The sequence below is a fragment of the Lytechinus variegatus genome, chromosome 7 (genome assembly GCF_018143015.1).
Source record: "Lytechinus variegatus isolate NC3 chromosome 7, Lvar_3.0, whole genome shotgun sequence".
NCBI classification, from domain to species: Eukaryota; Metazoa; Echinodermata; class Echinoidea; order Temnopleuroida; family Toxopneustidae; genus Lytechinus; species Lytechinus variegatus.
Window position 1 is genome coordinate 3,811,234 of NC_054746.1, and position 14,845 is coordinate 3,826,078.

At 35.8% G+C, this 14,845-nt stretch overlaps 1 protein-coding gene across 3 annotated transcripts in view; it reads left to right on the forward strand.

Moving 5' to 3' along the window:
* The window catches only part of LOC121418237 (sodium- and chloride-dependent GABA transporter 2-like), a 74,386-nt gene extending 59,945 nt beyond the window's left edge, over positions 1 to 14,441 (forward strand). For all 3 annotated transcript variants that reach the window (XM_041611986.1, XM_041611985.1, XM_041611984.1), the window contains 6 exons: positions 1,130 to 1,242; positions 5,918 to 6,055; positions 7,734 to 7,836; positions 10,205 to 10,317; positions 11,210 to 11,383; positions 13,951 to 14,441. In XM_041611986.1, the coding sequence (XP_041467920.1) occupies positions 1,130 to 1,242; positions 5,918 to 6,055; positions 7,734 to 7,836; positions 10,205 to 10,317; positions 11,210 to 11,383; positions 13,951 to 14,142 (833 nt within the window). In that variant the 3' untranslated portion in view covers positions 14,143 to 14,441. The remainder of the gene's footprint in view (positions 1 to 1,129; positions 1,243 to 5,917; positions 6,056 to 7,733; positions 7,837 to 10,204; positions 10,318 to 11,209; positions 11,384 to 13,950) is intronic.
* The last annotated feature ends 404 nt before the right edge of the window (positions 14,442 to 14,845 follow it).

A 14,845-nucleotide genomic window follows, 5' to 3' on the forward strand; every position in this document is an offset into this window, starting at 1 on the left:
TCAAGTAAATAGAAAAAGGGAGGGTATATATTTTGGAATGACCAGTGATTGAAAACGTCCTTGATTTAGATTCATTAATATTTTACTTCTACAGGTTTTATAGAAACTACTATTACATTGTTAAAATACTGAGGGTTTTTTTCCAAGAGTTTATAGATTCCTTAATGCGAAGGGTGTTCATGATGCTACTGTAGATACCATCGTAGCCTTCGTTTACCTAGATCATTTTTATTTATTCCCAGATCTATGAAAGGGTCTGCTAAGCTTATATGCTCTTTGGGTGTGAATTTTTAGGACCCTAATGGAGAATTTGTCAGTAAGAAAATGTGCGGGAGAGATGAAATCTGTTCAGTATTATTTTGATGCATTCCAAAATGATATGAAGCTGGGCCATGTTTAAAGAGAAATACAAATGAGAAATGAGAAAGTTATATGGCAACAATTATGATAAGGGGTCTAATTTGTTGTTTTGTTTTGCTTCATTAGTTGCAATCCCGCATGAACCTCTCAGAGTCAGAGTCATTGTAAAAAATGGCAGAGATAAACATGGCAATTATCCATTAACCCCCCCCCCCTATAAACGCATCCTTTCTGTCTCATTAATCCCCCCCCCCTGACCACTCAACCCTAATCATAACTTAACACTGGATGAACATAACTCTCATTGCTCATTTTTTCACACCATTAGATATACCTATTAACTTAATATTATTAACTTCCCTTTCTTCATTTAATCTAATACTCTTATCCATTCTCCTCTTAACCCCATTGGAAGGATACAAATAATATTCTTGGGATACTTTTAACATGCATTGCATGAGCTCTTTCTTCATAAGAAGGGGATATAGACCTAGATATATATGGATGCTTAAATATCCAGGGTAACTTTTTCTAAACACCAATCCCCGAGATAGCATTTGTTTAACTATAATTTGCCATATTTATTTCTGCCATTCCTTATAAAAGGTATTTCCTTTGAAGCGTGTGTTCATCATCATCCACAGTTTAGGAAACAATGTTACTTGATTAAAAATGTAGTCTATTGATTGTTGTCGTGATGCCACCACAACGGAGATACTGACGGTATATATGTATTTCTTTCTTTGTTCTCCCCTGAATTTACCATAAGGTCCTGGTCTAGTGTTTATAGCCTATCCTGAGGGGATTTCTCAGATGCCAATTGCGCCACTTTGGGCCATTCTGTTCTTCTTCATGCTCATTATTCTTGGAATTGACAGTCAGGTGAGTGTTTTAAAAGGTCATAAATCCACCTCAAAAAAAATGTTGGTTTGAATCAATAGAGAAAAATCAGACAAGCATAATGCTAAAAATCTCATCAAAATCTGCTGTAGAGTAAAAAAGTTATGACATTGAATAAAGTTTCGCTTATTTTTTGCAAAATAGTTATATACACAATTTAGTCACATGCCAATGAGAGAATCGATAATGTTATGAATCAAATTTTCATTCGACAAAGTAAAAAAATAATAAGTAGACAAAGTGGAAATGAGAAGAAAAAAAGAAAAGATGATAGGACGCTACTGAAAACCAATTAATTGTCGCACATTTATTCAGCCAAGCTTTCGGCTTTTATCCCTCTCCATTGGCTTTGGATATTTTTGGCTGGTGTATGTATTATGTTTTATGTGTTAATTATTGAGTGTCTTGTGTGATATATTCTCACATGTACACAGTATCTATAAAACACAAGACACTCTACCGTGTGTGTCGCCCCCCAAAAAAACTATAGACTTTTGAAATGGCTGCCAAATAAAAAAATATATTACTTTTGGGGGAAAGACTGGAAGAAAGAAACACTATTCAACTCGGCTAACACCTCGTTGAATAGAGCATCTTTCTTTCCCCTCATGCCAAATCTCGCACCATCGCACTCGTGCCTATTCAGTATTTGTATAATCGAGCGCATTTTCAGGCAACATTTTCTCGACCATGTATCAATCATTATTTTACACATGTCTCACATAAAAAGAAAAAAAAAGATGGATATTTCAGCCATGATCTTTTCCAAATAGACAGTGTCAAAAGCCAGTAAAAATAAACTTAAAATCGCAAATTGCTTGTGCAAATGAAAATTTGGTAACACCACTTTCAATTGTTCTAACTCAGTCATGCGTGCATTATGAAAGTTGACATGGGCGTCAAATGAAAGAAGAGAAACATATCGTTCCATTCATGTACATTTCATGAAGCAAATTTATAATCATTATAGCAAAAATGATTTCACTGAATCTCGGTTTCGTTTTTTCTGGGACGCACTGTAGATACATGTACATACAAACTCTGATCAAAGTTGGGCTTCATGGAAAAACAGTCATATCTCAAACTGGGTATCCTTCTAACTCCATTTTATTACCTTTGTTTTTTATATTTTCTTCGTATATTATGCCTGTTTAAATGTATCGATGTATTGTCTATTATCTGTTTTGTAATTTCATTGTGAGCTCTGAGAATGGAAATAAAGTCTGCTCTGACATAAAGTCTGGCATGAAACTCTTAGCTCTGATCTGATATATGATGTGATCTGATCTGATATGATGATGTCCTTGCTTACATACAAATTATTCACTATTATGGAAGGTTCTAGTATTCACTATTCTAGAGGCTTCTAGTATTGTCTACAAGAAGAACATTCTCCTTCTTCCAGGAGCAGTAAAATTCTAAAACATTCTTGAATGACCTCAGTGAAATTAACCTGTCAACAACATAGCTAATCCTATTGTTCTTTTCCACTGCCAAGTAAGCCCAATTGTCTGCCTTAAATAACAAAATTCCTCGGCTTATTGTGTAGCCTTCTCTTTCATGTATCTTTGCAAATTGCAGAAATAACAGGAATTACTTTATCTCATTAAATAAAGTACCTAACAAAGCTTTACTGCCCAGGACTTTCTGGAACACTCTTAAAGAAAAAAATAACCAAATAAATGAATGTAATTGCTCTTACAATTCCTCTTATACATAACATCACAATAAATCTTGAAGATTAATGAAATGCGGGCTGAGGTCAACAAACCAGAGCATCCTTAACAATGGACTTTAGTGCCTTGCCAGGCCCCATCAATAGTGTTTACAACTTTATATTCTACTCAAAGCCCCCAAACAACAAATGATAACAATAACATTGCTGAATATATAATATCTGTCTGTCTCCAAACAACTGAATATAAGCAATCCATTACAGTACTTGTTAAAGAGAAATGTCACTGACATTTCTCTTTAACAAGTACTGTACTGAGTAGTTGCAGTAAACACTGATTTCATGAGAAAGCCTGTAAAACCAGTATATCATTGAGGATCTAGATCTGGTACAGTTACATAAACTTAACTTTGTGAAATCTTGAAATCTACGCTGAAAAACTTTCACACTGAAGATCACCAACACAGATAGGCACACGTGGGACAGTGTATTATTATTGCTGGAATAAAGACCCGACGGAAGTGACCGAATCCGCGCTTATTTTGCTTATTTCTCAGCAGTTACACAATTTCTCCCAGAATCCTTTGGCACAAATTTTTTATTCATACAAACAGACACTTGGGTGGTCATTATATTAGATTCTGTAAAAAGTCATTTTGACATCGTTTCCAAAACTGGAATTTATCTTTAAGTGTATTATTCATTCAGCCAATCACAATCCGAGTACCACATAATATTACTACTGAATAGTCTCATTTTCAGTTTTGCTTTACAGATAAAAGTTACACCCAATTTTGTAACCTTAGTTTTGTTGCAATGTGAGACTAATTGAAGTGAGCAAAGTCCATTTCATTAATTTTAAGATTATAAATGCAAATGAACAATGTTGATATTGGAATAGACCCAAAATGCACTTGCTATCAATATTTAACTTGGAACATTTGAGCAATTAAAGTAGAATTTAATCATGGATGGCTCAAAGAACTTCATTATCAGTGTAAATTTGCTTTGAATGGTATTCATTGATGTTTGCTCTTTCTTTCTGGACTTTGATATTGATCAAATATATTTGATTGTCAAATATAAACCTAGATTTCTGAGCCTATAAAACTGCGAGATGAAATGATGACAAATATATGATTGATTGGCAAGTCACATCTTTCTTTCAATTGACAGTAAATTCACTTTATTTCAGTACAAATTTAATTTTCATCTTTAGTTTTTTTCTTCATTTTCATTGTATTTGTAGAAAAGATTTTATTGATAATAAGGTAATGGTATTAAAGCTAAATGATAGTAGTTGCAGTAAAACACTAATTTCGTGAGAAAGTCTGTAAAACCAAAGTTAAGTATGACTATATCATCTTGGATCTAGATCTGGTACAGTTACATAAACTGAACTTTGTGAAATCATAAAGTCTAAACTGATATACGACCACACTGAAGATCGCCAACACAGATAGGCACACGTGGGACAGTGTATTATTATTGCTGGAATAAAGACCCGACGGAAGTGACCGAATCCGCGCTTATTTTGCTTATTTCTCAGCAATTACACAATTTCTTCCAGAATCTTTTGGCACAGATTTTTTATTCATACAAACAGACACTTGGGTGGTCATTATATTAGATTCTGTAAAAAGTCATTTTGAGATCGTTACCAAAACTGGAATTTATCTTTAACTAAAGTAAGTTTTTGTATTCATGTGTATATCAGTGCTGCACCTTATTACAATTTGAAAGAAAGTTTATACTACTATTACTAAAAATGAAAATACAGTGTACATCAATCTTGTACATACACATCTTGATTAGGTGTTCAAGGTGCTTCAGAATATTAGAGAGAGGGAAAAAATAATTTAATACATGCTCAAACATTAGCAAAGTTGATTTCTGTCAAAAAGCACACCTGTTTAGGTATGTTTTCAGGTTGCCCTAGAAGGTCATGGTTGGGATCGCTTATATCTTGATTTCCCCCATGATTTCTCAGAAACAGTAACTTGTGAAAGATTAGATGCTGACCGGTATTGAGGGTTAGAAGTTGTGTATCCAAGAGTAATTGTAACTGGAGTAAGTTCCATTGATCAATATGAAAGATCAAAAAAGGGATTTTGAAGGAATATGGATCCTTCAGAGGCAAACAGAGAGGACGTTCATGTAATTAGCTTTAAATTTATCTGTAGAATTGATTTTGAAGCCATTTGAAGTACAGATTGACCCTTTCGAAGGCTTGTATTTCTTTGAAACGCCACATTGTCTAGGTTATTAGAATGCACTTGTTTTCATAAGCTATCTACATCTGCTTGTTTTATGTGATTACTTCAGGAACATGAGATTAGTAAGTACTCAGGTCAAGTTAAGATAATGTCCTTACAATCTGTGGTGTAGCCCCATTGCCCAACTCCAGGAAATTTATCAAAATAGAAAATTCTTTCAACATTGGCAATTGGTTAACAAGTAATTTAACATCCGGGGGGGGGGGGGGTACTCGACCAAAAAAGAGGTAGGTGTGTGCAGCGGGCGAGACAAAAAACGGGGGCCTTGGAGCGGGCTTATTGTAAAAAGGAGGGTCCTCGGAATGGGCTTTGGAACTACAAATGTTTGTGAAAACGGGGGTCCTTGGACGGCTACGCTATGCGGCTGCTTTTCACTAAAATTGCAGCTCATTGTAGCAGATGATGATGCAGATCAATACAACCGGAATGGCGTAACGAAAAATATGCGAAGCTTTGGAGCAGATTTCTCTCTTCTTTTTTCTTGACAAGAAGAAAGCAAAACCAAAGCAAAGGTAAACAAAAATATCATATGGTAATTAGACGAAATACCATATGATTTATTTTTTTACTATTGCTTTGGATTTGCTTTAATATGTTGTTATTTCCCATTATGTTGCTCTTTTATTCCTTTTATCTGGCCGTTGTTTTTCTAGTTAATATCAGGATTTGTAATTTCACGTTGTGTTTCTGCTTTGTTTTTTAAAAGTTTGTCGGTGTTGAAGGCTTGGTGACAGCATTCATCGATCTCTTCCCTAACTACTTGCTCAAAGGAAGCAGGCGAGAATACTTTGCTTTCTTCACATGTCTATTTTTCTGCATAGCGGGTTTACCCATGGTTACATATGTAAGTATTTATTTATTATCAATTTGACAATCACAATATATACAATAATGATTTAGCAATACATTAATAAAAACAGAGCTGGATCACCCATTGCAAATAACAACAGGATTTTCCACACCCGCATCTTCAAATATACTAATCAATAATGTTGAAATGAATGATGGGACACGTGTTGCACACTGATGGGTTCTACTAGTGCACTGCTCCTAATAATGATCATTGATGTGAAAACTGGAATTTCCTGTTTCCATAGATTGTCGGGAAACCTTCAGTCATTGACACAACATTACATTGCTGAACTTTTAGATTAGTTATTGGTTATTGCCGGGGGGGGGCCACTTCCATTGACGAGTGGATACCATGCACGACAATGGGGTCTTGAAAACCACCCTAAATACGTATTTTCCATATTATGAAAATGCACCCCTTAACAAGTATTGGCGTGTGAAACCCTACCCTTAAAAACTATTTGAAACAAAAGGATACTCTTGCCAAGTATTCCCTTAATTTAACCCTTAAACAAGTACAGCGATATTTTAATTGTTATGTCACGGGCGTCGGTTTTACCTACATCGATTTGGTTTAGTACGGCCACACCTCGCACAAATCGTACTCTTAACATGTAGTGTTGACTGTTGGGGGAAAATTAAAGTACATTCTTTACAAAACATTTTAGTCTAAATTATTTGTATAGGCCCTCGCGTATTTGACCCTAAACATGTACATGTAGCTATCTTGTAGGGAAATAGATACCCTTTTTTTTCATTATTTTAGTGTTTTTGACACCCTTATTAGGGTACATGCATAACATGCCCTATCTTGAAAAAGACATCCTTTTTATTAAAATAAAGTGGTTTTTTTTTTGGTCGCGCATGGTATCCACTCGTTATTGCAAGTGCACCCCCCCCCCTCCTCCGGGCACCTTCCTGGAGATTCAGTGTCATTATATGATGGACACGTGAACTTTCAAAATGGAAGCTAAAAAAAGTACTATCCTGTTTTCCCCACCCTAGAAACGTCTTGAATATTCCATTTTCATGAACTAGGGTGAAATTTGTACACCCTTTACTCAGACTAGGGCAGTTGAAAGTATACACGTATTTTTATACCCTTTTGTACACACGTACATCGCCCAATCATGAAAAACAACCCTTTCCTTTTTTTTTAATGTGCATTTCTGTTTGCACACTGCACCCTTTCTCCCCCCCCCACATATTCTTGCTAACAAGTGTATTTCCATGGGAAAAAGGTATGTAGTATGTTCTGTACAAAGTTCATAGGTAAACTGAATGGTTTGACCATTTGGAGTCTATTTTTTCATGATAGTTGTTTAAACTTTGAAAGAGAAATGGAAAAAAATATTGTTTATTACAGTTTATTAATCAAACATTCCATGAAAATAAGTTTCAGTTTTGGGACTTCAAGTATCAGAATACATTAATGTGTGTATATAGCCATACAGTGCCTATACATTATTCTATATACTTGACATTATAGCCTTGTAATGTCCGAAACTCTATTTTTATGTGGTCTATATTATTGGATTGTTTTGACATGTATACGGTCTGCCATTGGTCTTTCCGGTTCATTTATCTGGTAAAACTATCTAGTCTTGTAATTGACGAAGTAAAGAAAATAGTTATGTTTACCTTGAAAACCTGTCATTTCCTCTGAACAGGGTGGAATGTATGTATTCCAGCTGTTTGATAACTATTCAGCCAGTGGCAGTGCTCTTCTCTTTGTGTCATTCTTTGAGAGTGTTGCAATTGGCTGGGTGTATGGTGAGTACATGATCCATGAAAAGGCTTCCTTCTTCCATTTCAAACATCCCCTACAGAAATTTAAGCGTGCTGCTTGCTAGTAACTAGCATGCGACTAGCAGGGCGCTCGCTTAATAAGCGAGTGCATGCTAGCGAACAGTCCCTGCTCGCTAAAAGATCGCTTAACTATTACTCTGCACGCATATTACACGCTTATTAAGCTAGCCGCATGCTAGTTACTAGCATGCCGCAGGCTTGCGCAAGCTAGTCGCACGCTTTCCGCAAGCTTGAAAATTTCTGTAGGGGATATCCGTCGTTTGGTGTCATATTTGGGATGGTATCCTATCTGGCACACACGCAACAAAGAAAAGTACACATGAGATAAAGGGCAGTTTACCCCAAAATAACCCATGACCTATAATAGTTTCTGGGTTCCATCAATACAACATAAGGAACTTTAGTAGGAATGCTTTCCTGAACCTCATCCTCAACAGGTTGTTAAAGACCTAAAACCATGCATAACCTATATATGAACTGGTGGGTGTTTCATGAAAGTTGTCAGCACTGACTAAATTGTCACTACCGACAATTTCAGTGAAATCCTTGGTTTTGATTGGCTGAAAGGCACTGGCCACTGAAAGTTACTATGGTAACTGTCGGAGAAAGACAACTTGTCAGTGCTGACAACTTTTATGACACGGTCCCCTGGTCATGATCATGAACTGTTTCTTGGAATGGCCCTAGTTCCTTGCAACGTAGGAAACACAATCTTTCTATTCAGAGTTTGTATTTGAGCTTTACCTTCATCCTATCCATGAGAATTTCAGGACAGTCATAATTAATTGGGCTACCCTACAATTTTACCATGGTTATTTCCCGAGGGGGGGGGTCAATTATATTGTTGTACACACGCATGACCAGGGAATTTCCAAACACCCCCTAAACAAGTTTTTCTCTGTGTGCAAAATACCCCCCCTAAACAGGTTTCTCGCCGTGGGCTTTATTTACACATTTTGGCCCCTAAACAAGTTGTCTCCAAAATATGACCTCGGGGAAAAAAAACATACCCTAAATACGTTTGACCCCGCGATCGACCATTAACCAGTCTTTCAAAACCACACTTTTTCTTTTAAAATCAGTGTTTTTGATACCCTTAGTGAGTCCACGTGCGGACTGCATCCAAAACTGAAAAAACACCCTGATAAAGTGGGGGTTTTTTGTCACGCGTGTCTAACCCAGGGGGTTATTTTCAAGTTGTGGTGCCATATCTCCCTCCCCATACTCCTATATGTTTGTTGCTACCAAGTTGATTAGTTTCCAGACTTTGAAATGTAGGGCCATTTGAATCCCAGTCATTGCTTATTTCGTAAAGCAAGATATTGATTCACTTAAAGATAAATTCCAGTATTGGTAACGATCTCAAAATGACTTTTTACAGAATCTAATATAATGACCACCCAAGTGTCTGTTTGTATGAATAAAAAATATGTGCCAAAGGATTTTGGAAGAAATTGTGTAATTGCTGAGAAATAAGCAAAATAAGTGCGGATTTGGTCACTTCCGTCGGGTCTTTATTCCAGCAATAATAGTACACTGTCCCACGTGTGCCTATCTGTGTTGGTGATCTTCAGTGTGAATATTTTTCGGTGTAGATTTCAAGATTTCACAAAGTTCAGTTTATGTAACTGTACCAGATCTAGATCCTCGATGATATACTGACAATTAAGCCTGGTTTTACAGACTTTCTCATGAAATCAGTGTTTATTGCAACTACTGGAATTTCTCTTTAAGCAATATGCAGTGAATGGGTATCTGGTACTGATTTGTTATTTTGAATGCTAAGAGCCTATATGGCGACTCGGCTACATACAGCCAGGGTAATAATATAATACCAAGTATCAAAGTGTTGGTAGTTGATTATATGCACATAGTAACTGTAGTACTTAGATAAATGGACATATCATTACTATTTTTGTTGTTGCTCATTCTACCAATTTTTAATCATTGAATAATCTGCATTTATACAGTGCCTTTTACATAAGAATGATATTGAATACTCTTTATATTCATGTGGTTAGAAAAACTACGATGATGATGCACCAGACTTTTAATATTCATAAGAAAAATAAAGTATTGCACTCTTTCCAGTTTATTTGATATACGCCTCTTGACCTCCCTTCTTCACTTTGTGAAATTGACAGCATAGAACTGTTTAAATCGTCTCTAAAAACTCACTTACTTCGGCAGACGTGTAGTGATTAACCTATTGGATGAGCCTGCGCCTATGAATGTTTTTAACAGATACATGGTGCAATATAAATGCTGTGGGTCATATTCTTCGAATGATTGATGCAATCTATATTCTCTCTCTTTATTTGTATGTATCCAGGTGCGGATAGGTTTATAGGCAACTTCCGCACAATGAATGACTTCAAAGGGTTATTTTGCTGTGGCCAATATCTGAAGATAACTTGGCTTATAACCACTCCATGCTTTGCTATGGTAAGTATATGATCGTCTTTACGTCTTCAAAAGATTTATATTGTACCCTCCACCCCTCCCCCCCCCCACCCTCAAAAAAGGAAAAATTATGACAGAGGGAGGAGTGAGAAAAATGGTACTGCAATGTGCAGCTTAATTAGTACATAGTTTATCTAGTAAATTGTATTCACCATTAACTGCATAAATTTTATTTATTTTGTAAGTCAAGTGATACCATTCCAGTAGTCCATACTATTTTCCTTGAATAAAAGGAAAAATCTAATAAGTAGGAGATAATACATAATTTCATTCATTCGTTTACATTTTATTAAAAACATCTTTCAGTGTGATGAAACATTGATTAGCTCCCCGCTCACAGATTGAGGTAAAATGGTAATGGTAAAAGTGACAAATGGTAGTGATTTTTTTTACCTGACTGCTATTAAAGAAAGCATGAATGCTTGTAAGCATGCAACCAGAGGATCAATGGCTTAAGGTCCTCTCAGAGGAACCTGGTAATGAAGATAAATGCCATACCAAAGGACACCAGTGCACCTAGTGGGAATCGAACCCGGGTCACCGGAATTCCAAACCTCCGCTCTACCGACGGAGCTCCTGCATAAGGAAGGAAATACAATATTAAAAATGAAGAGAGTATGATGACAAAAAATATTCTAGTTATTTACAAATAATAAGAAATGAAAACAAGTGGCAAAATCACACCATTAAGATACAGTATTCACAACAACAAAAAACATGATACTGTAGTTATCTACATTATCAATATCTGATTTTCAAAATTTTATTTTTAGAAGTGTATTCACCAATTTTTATCACTCACTATTCATTTGAAAATAAAAAAATCCAGATCTCCCATCATATTTATTTATGACTTTGTTTTTGTCAATTTTAGGCAATTTTCATCTTCAGTCTTGTGAAATACACCCCTCTGAAGTACAATGATGTATATGTGTATCCATGGTGGGGATATATGCTAGGATGGATGATGGCTGTATCATCTATGATCTGCCCTCCAAGTTACTTCTGCTACCAACTTATCTTTAACAGCAAAGGCTCACTCAAAGAGGTATGAACAGTTTGACAATGAGTGCATGGACCCCCCCCCCTTTTTTTTATGTACCTGCTAAACTTAAATTTTTTTATAAAAATGATAGGAATTCCACTTAAGTTCAGCATCAATTCTTTTTACTTGTTTGTATTCCACTTGGGTATTTGTTAAAGGAATATCTTAAAGGAATTTTCATGTATTGTCGAACACTGCTATCTTCAAAAGGAGTACGTGTAGACCCAGTATAAATACGTCCTAAATCTTTGATATGTATTTCAGAATTTGGAAAATTTGATCAAGGAGCTTCCCCCTTGATTTGATGAAATTGACAGTGGTTTTGATGGAGTAACCGAGGTTTAGACTCACTTTGTAATTCCATAATGTATATCAGAAGCCCTGCCCTAGTCTATTGGGCTACCCGACTTCCAATATGGTCAACTTCAAAGACACATGAACATAAACTACATAAACTTACATTTAAAAAAAATATATATATATATATATATATATATATATATACACACCGCAGATTTGGCCTATACAGGCACTGTACCAACTCAGAGTTTTGTGAAAATTAAATGGAACTTCATTTTGAATGTGCAACGTTCATAATCATTATTCATAATTAGGTTAAAATGGTTGACCCTTTTCATTGACAAAGTTGGGCAAAATTGAATTGATAACATTAAAAAATCTACAGAAATATGATTTCTTTTAAAATAGTAACGTGACAAGTTACATACTGACATAGAAGCAATGTTGAAGTGTTGATCCACTTTAAACATAGCTACCTCATCTTAAGTCACTAAACAACATGCCTAGTACATGAGGATTCTATATCAGGATACTGATCTAACCCTAGATATATCACTTACAAGTCATTAATACTTCAATGTTGTTCGATGTCATGTTCTACCACCCAGCATACTTCATCGGCCATCATCCCATGATCAATGTCATCTATCATTTATTCCTCAGGGCAAGAAAACATTCCCACAAAACACATTGGCCCGTATTCTGATAGCAGGTTTAACTTAGCCTCAGGTTTAAAGTTGTGGTTTAAGTATGGATAGCAGATTGTTACATAAATCACTAACAGTGTAGAGGTATCATACTTCAGCTCACTTGGCTCTCAAATCATTCATGATTGTCTAGGAAGTATAAATAGATGATTGTCTTTACCATCGATGAATCAGGAAAGAGCACAGTTAACACAAGAAACATACAACTTAAAAAAAATTGATACTTTTGGCTTCCCATACTTAAACTACAACTTCAAACCTGAGTTTAAGTTAAACCTGACATTAGAATACGGGCCATTGCGACTCAAATATCAATTATCACGTTGACCTTGTTTGTGCTTTTGTTCATAAATAGCTATGAATGGATACTTTGACACTACATTAGAGGCTCTGAGAAATATGATTGTATTATTCATTTACCCTTGATCCCTTTTATATATTTACTTTTTTAATGAGATTCAGATTGGTATCAGTTGCATATTGATACATTGATCTTGGAAACAGACCATACTTAAAAGCTTATATCAACAAGTGCATATGTCTTGACTTTTGGCACTTGCCCGATTGCCCAGGGCAAGTAAAAGTTAGAGTCGGGCAAGTGTTTTGAAGTAAAGACCAAAACTACTTGCCCGAATTGGGCAAGCAAAACTCACACAGTAGAAAGCAAAATTCTCACAGTAGAATTACCAAAATTAGGGTCAATATGATATGACATTGACCGTAAGTTTGGTCATGGCAGGCAAGATAAAACCACTTTCGAAAAAAAGAAATGCAATAACAAGGTTGATCAGTTTATGTCAAAGGAGAGAAAAAGGTCAATGGTTTATAAAACCGCAAAACTTTCTTTTGGAGAGGTGAAAAAAATTTCAAGGATTTTTTCGGGCAAGTGGAATAAATTTTTGGGTAAGCATATTCCAACTATTTAAAAATTTACTTGCCCGACTGGGCAAGTACTTCTAAAAAGTCATGTAGCACCCTGCTTTTGGGATATGTCTATCACCTTGTTCCAATCTTGAGTAAGATTAATAGGCCTACCAAAGTCTCAGTTGGCTTGTTTAGGCTGTATTACAGACCGCTATACTTATGAAGGTAGTGGCCCTAGGTATGTCTGATCAGATATGATGAGGAAGGTATGTAGGATGGTACTGCGCTGTTGATTTGAAGGCCAAAGCTTTTTAAATGCACGACTGATGACACCCGCCCTGTGTTTGAATGAGATTCTCAATAACTTGTATTTTACCAGCTAAAGTTAATATGATCTTTTCTGGCTTCTAATGCAAAGGTTGTCAAGATTTGATTAATAATGATAGTAATGTTCCCTGCCCTCATATTTAACAGGGAACATATTGGGTATCTCAAGCAGAGGAAGGATCACCGGTCGCTTGTAATGTTGTGTATAACTAACCAACAGTTTTATGAAATCTTACCCCGATATCATGCATGATATTCATCTCCAATGGATTGACCTAATTCCCCTGCTGTTATTTTTTTCTTATATTGTATTGAGTAATGTTTGCTGTGTTTGTTGTACTGATAGACCCTTCATACATTTATAATTCACAGCGCTGGACTTTGTTGACCACCCCGAGGCTGACCCATCTGAGAAGTAATAATGCCATAGAGGAAGTCCCTGATCTGGAGTTGACCAAGGTTGATGCTCATGGTGAGAACGGGACCAACCTCCCACCTTCCTATGAGGAAGTGACAGAGATGAATGGTGATACCAACCTCCAAGATGTAGACCTTAATGTATAAGATTCTATAGGTCTCAAGACGCTGGAGTCTGGGATCTGGGGCATCCATTTCAATGAATACAAATCTGGGAAACAATAAGAGGCATGTCTTACAAAATATGCCAAAGTTGGAAGGCATTTACAAAATGTGCATCAAGTTGTTCCCATAAAGGGAGTTTCCAACATGACAAAAAAGACAAATGTATTTTTCTCTCTTTCAGAACAAGATATTTCAAATCAACAACCGACTTTTTCATTCTTTCTTTAGCACCAAAGCAAGATATATGTGTGATGACACCATGTATTTATTCCAAAAAAGAATTATTGGGAACTAATAGTCAAGAAAAACAATTTACAAGTTTTACATGATGATATAGAACATCCCTGAGGAACTCCCAATCCACTGTCTTCAGTGTATGGCTATTGGAATAATGCAGGGGTCTTTGAAAGTATAGTGCAGTGCTATGTAGAGCATTTCTGATCATATAAATGCTTCTAAATGTGAAGAAAGAACCATTCATATAAGTTACAAGAAGATATGATTTAATTATGTGGAGCAGAAATGTTTGATAAGTATCCATTGTGCTCATGCCTATTCATAAGTAGACATATTATGCAATTCAGAGCTCTACTTAATAGAAGCCATTGCAAGATTACAATTCTATAAACTTACTGACTTTTCATTTTGTCAATATAAGGGATTCTCTTTTTAAATTGTACTTACA